This window comes from Chinchilla lanigera, unplaced genomic scaffold (genome assembly GCF_000276665.1).
Source record: "Chinchilla lanigera isolate Chin_1 unplaced genomic scaffold, ChiLan1.0 scaffold00029, whole genome shotgun sequence".
NCBI classification, from domain to species: Eukaryota; Metazoa; Chordata; class Mammalia; order Rodentia; family Chinchillidae; genus Chinchilla; species Chinchilla lanigera.
Window position 1 is genome coordinate 12,066,784 of NW_004955430.1, and position 5,753 is coordinate 12,072,536.

General features: G+C 45.8%; 1 protein-coding gene across 1 annotated transcript in view; it reads right to left on the reverse strand.

Annotated features, from left to right (window-relative positions):
* Positions 1-3,657, reverse strand: part of Pp2d1 (protein phosphatase 2C-like domain containing 1) — a 31,050-nt gene extending 27,393 nt beyond the window's left edge. The window contains exons 1-3 of the mRNA XM_005387461.2: positions 3,413-3,657; positions 2,449-2,724; positions 743-1,815 (exon numbers count right to left, since the gene is read on the reverse strand). Of these exons, the coding sequence (XP_005387518.1) occupies positions 743-1,815; positions 2,449-2,471 (1,096 nt within the window). The 5' untranslated portion in view covers positions 2,472-2,724; positions 3,413-3,657. The remainder of the gene's footprint in view (positions 1-742; positions 1,816-2,448; positions 2,725-3,412) is intronic.
* Positions 3,658-5,753: the final 2,096 nt, after the last annotated feature.

Sequence of the window (5,753 nt, forward strand, 5' to 3'; positions counted from 1 at the left end):
GAGATGAAATTGATGTTACTTGGCCAGGGAACTTAGAGGATAATTTGTTACAAATGTATTAGTTATTGGAATAAGTCATCAGTTTACACAACTATTATCCAGAATAGTCAAAGAACTTTCCACTGTCCTAAAGAAAAGAAGTATGCCAAACAGTTTTCATTTTATTTGGACCCAAGCATATATAGTATATTTGCTTTTTATTTTTTAGTTTGAGTTAGATCTCACTGTTGACCAGGAAGGACTTGAACTTGGATTTTTGGCTTTGGTTTTGTTTGTTTGGTTTTTTTTCTTTTTGGTTTTGGTTTTTTGAGACAGGGTTTTGCTCTGTACTTCAGGCTGGTCTTGAACTCATTATGTAGCCCGAACTGGCCTTGAACTTTGAGTGATTCTTCTGCCTCAGCCTCCAAAGTGCTGGGTTTACAGGCATGAGTCACCACACCCAGCCAGGATGTGAATTTGTGATCTCATTTCAGCCTGTGGAGTTGCTGGGATTACAGGCATACATCACTGTAGCCTACTAAACTTTAATGTTTTTGCATGATTATTTTATATCTAAGCCTCTTTGAAAAATACTTACAATTAGTTGTGTGCCTACAAACTGTATTTAAACTGTGGTTATTTGTTGTTTCTTAAATTAATCAGTGCGAAAACTCATTAAATAACGTGTCACTAAATTCTGGATGCAGGAGGGATTTTGCTGCTAGGAATCAAAATGTTATCTGGTGCTACTGAACATACATACCAGTGTTTGCAATGTGTAATATTCCAGAAATTATTTGTGGCACCATCTGGGAGGGGAAGCTCTCTGCCAATTTATGCCTGCTGTTGATTTTTTTCCAATTCATATTGGCATACGGGTATTTAATTTTGCCTTCCAGTATGCAAGTAACCACGGAGCAGCCACTCCACAGCACCCTGGAGCCTTCTTTCCTTCCAAGACGTAAGAGTTTATCCATCCTCCAAAATGCTTTTGCAAAGGCCTTGTGCGTATCCTCATAATTACACCTGTGCCTGCTGGGGTTTGTCTTTGTAGATGAGAAGAGATCTTCGATCGCCGTATAGTCCTCTCTAAAGATGCTGTCAAAGGAATCAACCACTTGCTGCTGTTCTGGGGTCATCTGGTAACAAGGGTCAAATTTAGACAGTTGGTGGAGAAGCAAAACCGGGAATTCTGCTGACATGAAGTCTGCTGCCGAGGCACCTTGATGTCCATCAAACAAACTGAAGAAACACACGTTGGGTTTGTTGCCAAAATTATTTATCATCATGAAGTTATCGTTCATTTCAGTTTTCCTGGTAGAAATCCTATCTTCACAGACGGCCACTCCTTTAATTAACAGATGATAGATTTTTTGAGAATATACATAGCTCCTGTGGATGGTATCAAAAATCTTATACTGTACTGGTATTCGTTTGTGCCAAAGTAGCTCAAAAGCATTATTAATGCTCTGTAGGACCTTTTCATTGAGCATAGAGGAGGACAACAGGTTAGCAATTAAAATCTGTCTCTGAGCAACAATCTTAGAGGCTGGCTGCTTCTTCCCACCCCGCCACTGGAGACCCAGTGCAGCCAGAGCTATGTGTTCCTGCTTGTGGACAAAAGCACCAGCGGTTTCAACTTCCTGCTTGCAGATGGAACAGGGAAACGTGATCCCTTGTTGACAGACCAGCTGCTCCTCATCATCTGCACTGCCCTCTGATGCCCCCGAATCTTTCTTTTGGAAACACCTTTTTTTTTTAAGTATAAATGAAGTATCTTCCTCTGAATCAAAGGTTGATTTTTTCCTATCCCATTCTTTTGTTTTCCAAAACACTCTGCAAAGAAAATGAAAGATATTTATCGGGAAAGAATAATACAGTGAAAATCTCCTCAAGCAGGATTTTGTCTTTGCAATTTGCCTTGGCTCTTTACAATTTCAGAAAGTCCTGGAGCCAGGCATGGTGGCGCACACCTGTATTCCCAGCACGCAGGAGGCTGAGGCAAGAGGATCGCTGAGTTTGAGGCCAGCCTGGGCTACCTAAGCAAGTGCAAGTGCAACCTGCACTACACAGTGAGACCCTATCTCAAAAAAAAAAAAAAAAGGTTAGGCCTAGAATTGAATATTCTGATTCTGTGACTTCCCCAAAGCACATAGTAAGTTCTCAATAAATTAGTGATTAACCTACATGTGTCAGAAGAAAATTAGGCAAAATATCCACAAACTCAGCTATACATCTAAATAAATACGCAGATAAATCATATTTTATCACAGGCATGTGAGGGTATCTTTCCAGACTGTGAATTTCATTTCAAACAGGAGTATCATTATGTTTGCATTCCATTTTGTCTGGCTTAAATGAATTTCATCTGCATGAAATGGTACACCAGAAAGTAAATGTGTTATGCTGAAACTCAGTAGAATAATGAAAGAATGGCATTTGTTCTCCAACAAAACCCTTTTTAAATACCTGAAAGCACTAGCACCATTCATGTTCCTCTGGCAATGTTCTCTTTGCCTTCTCGGCACGCCCCCGGGTCCCTTGACCCTTGGTGGAGGGTGCAGAGCAGGAGGTGGTGGGTGGCAGTGGAGGAGCTTCCTGGCTTGATGTCAGCACTTCCTGTGTGGAATGTCCGCAGCCTCGCCTGGAACCTCGGTCGCGATTCAGAACTGTGAGACAATGGGTCACAAAGTGTGTTTCTCACAAGCCCGTCTCTGGAAATTCTAAAGTAGCATAGTCTTCTGGCTATGTAAGAAGATGAAAATATAAGAGTGACATCAAGTAAACTGATTGTTAGTCTGCTAATTTGTGACAGCTTAAAAATAGTCATTCCCAGAAAGCATCCTTACTGGACAGACCAATTGCCTTTCCACCAAGTGCTACGTACCTGGGGCCAGCTCTCCAGGACTCTCCCTTCTAGCTGCCCGGTAGTGGCCGCCCACACCATCCTCCCGGCTGGGAGCTATGGGTCTTGGTTGGGCTGTGTATTTATGTGTTTGTTTTGTGATAATAAGGGTTGAACCCAGGGCTTTTCCACTGAGCTACATCCTAGACCTTTTTTTTTGAGACATTATCTCACTCACTGCCCAGGTTGGGCTCAACCTTACTATCCTTCTGCCTCCCGTGCCGCCAGGTTGACGGGCATGGGCCACTACGCCTGGCCCCTCGTTTTGATTTTTGAAGGCCCTCGCTTCACTGCTGGCCAGTGTCTTCAGTCCTTCTGTCTTTGATCCGTAGCTGCGCACGACTCCCTCACAGCTTGGTGCACTTCAAGGAAATCTGCACAAACCACCTGTACTAAAGGCCTCGTGGGAATGTCCCAGTCAACGCAGAGTCAGGGTGTTCAAAACGGACCCTGCTGCCCTTCCTCCAGAATCTTCTCCCAGCATCAGTGTGCTGAGGTGTGATCGTATGCTTCCCAGGATCCCTTTACCTGCGTGGTTCCACTTGGAGCTGCCCGAGGAAGGAATTCATAGGAGATTTGGGGGACATCGTATCCGGATGCTGCCATCAGTCGGTGAGTGTTCCCCCAGATGCAGAGGTGTCTGTCACGGTTCAGCCTGCCCTTGTCCGCGTTTCTCTGCCTCCAGCTTTTGCTCGGGACCACAGGCCCTGCCGGCCAATAGCAGCCCCGGTCCGCAGCAGACACTGCCGGGGGACCCCCAGGGGCAAACGCTGCCGCGCCCCTTCCCCCACCTCCCTCCTGGTCTTGCGTCGGCAGCTGGGCGCTGCTGGCTTCTCGGTATGACTGACTGGGGACCCTCTGAGCCTGCAACTCTCCTTCCCAGATGTTCAAATGCCCAGTGATTCCCACAAAACGTGCACAGTCTGATTTCAGCAATCAGTGCTTTATGCCCTAGTGCCCAGGGCATTCTGCTTTGTTGATCAGACCCTAGATGCTACAGGTACCCGCTCCACCACCCCATCTTCCTCTCAGGATCTAGGCAGCCAATCTCTCGCCACAAGATCCCTCTAACTCATCCGCTTGTCTCCGTTCCCACCCCCGTCTTGTGGCTCCAGGATGCTGACGTGTCCACTCAGATGGCCGTGCGCCCCTGAGTGCTCTCCGCCTTCCTTTCTGGCGGCGTCTCAGTGGCTTCCTCTCGGGGCACCCAGAGGTGATCCCCTCCCCAGCGCCCACCACGGCCCTCCTCTTGTTTTGTTTTACACTGTGTTGTGTTTTTATCTGTTTTCTCCATATTGGGGACTGAACCCAGGGCCCCACACATGCTGGGGAAGCACTCTACTTATACAGGAGAGATATCATTCCCAGCCCGACGCGTCGCGTTCATGTTCCAAGGTCGCAACAGGGAGGTCAGAGTGGGAAGGATTTCCTGAGACTGAGACACGGGGCGCACTCAAGAGGGAGCACGGGTGCTCACCGGAATGAGGCGCTCATTGAGAACTGGGGATCTTTTATGTGTTTGGGAGGTGGAAATCTGTGGAAGTCGATAATCTAGAGTCTTAGACTTGGTCTCAGCAGTTTTAGTCTTTTTAGTCTTAGTCTTATTGGGTGAGAAAGGAGGATCCACTTCAGTAACATAATAGTTTGTCCCTATGGGAAATCACAAAGAGGTGGTATGATTACAGTCTAATTTTTTTTTTTTTTTTTTTTTTTTTTGAGACAGGGTCTGGCTATGCAGTTGAAGCTGGCCTTGAGCTCACTTTATAGCCCAAGCTGGTCTTGAGAACTCACAATGATCCTCCTGCCTCAGCCTCCTGAGTGCTGGGATTACAGGCATGCACTACCATGCCTGACTACAGGCGTGATGGTGATGGTACACGCCTATAATCCCAGCACTTGAGAGGCTGAGGCAGGAGGATCATTGGGAATTTGAGGCCAGCCTGGGCTACAAAGTGAGCTCAAGGCCAGCCTGAACTGCATAGCCAGACCCTGTCTTAATCTTAAACTTCTATTTATCCCTTAGGAAAAAAGTATGTAAATCTGGCCACTGTGACTTTAATGTAGAGGCCTTGCTTTATTCGGATGCATCTCTAGCCACAGTTATGCTGTGTTCTCACCTTCTGCACTAACTGCTCAAGGGCCCAGCCCTGTCTGCCTATCAATTTCTATCTAAGCTGCGCATAATACTACCACTGAGGTACGTTCCCCAGCCCCTATGTATGTATGTATGTATTTATTTATTTATTTATTTATTTTGAGCCAGAGGCTCATAAATTGATAGGCTGGTCTTGAACTTGTGATCCTCCTGCCTCAGCTTCCCACATAGCTGAGATTACAAGTATGTACCACCACACTTGGCTTTGTCTTTTAGATAGGGTATCACTAGGGTAGATAGGGTATCACTTGGTTACGTAGACACTCAATAAAGTTATTTAATATCTCTGAGAGGCTGAGGTAAGATAATTGCCAGTTTGAGCCCAACCTTGGAAACATAATGACTTAGGAATGACACAGGACCTCCAAATGATCTAAGGGAAATGTAACTCCCAACCTGCTAGCTGTCCAGTACACTAAATTCATGTTCCCCAAAGTCAAAGAATGAATTCCAAGGAATAGCAGGAGGTTAAGAGCAGGACATATTTCTTGAGGTGGATTGATACAGCTTCTGAGAGGTAAGCAGGTTCCCAAGTGGATTGCCAATGAGTCCACTGCTCAAGGAAGTTTTATAGAGCAAAATCACGAGGTAGATGTGAAATCACAAGGCAGGTATAAGGTGGGACAAAACTACAGGTAACCAATGCGATTACAAGTATAGTCGCTCAGGTAATACTGATCCAGTGGGGAAGGAAGTCATGCAGCAAGTGTGCAA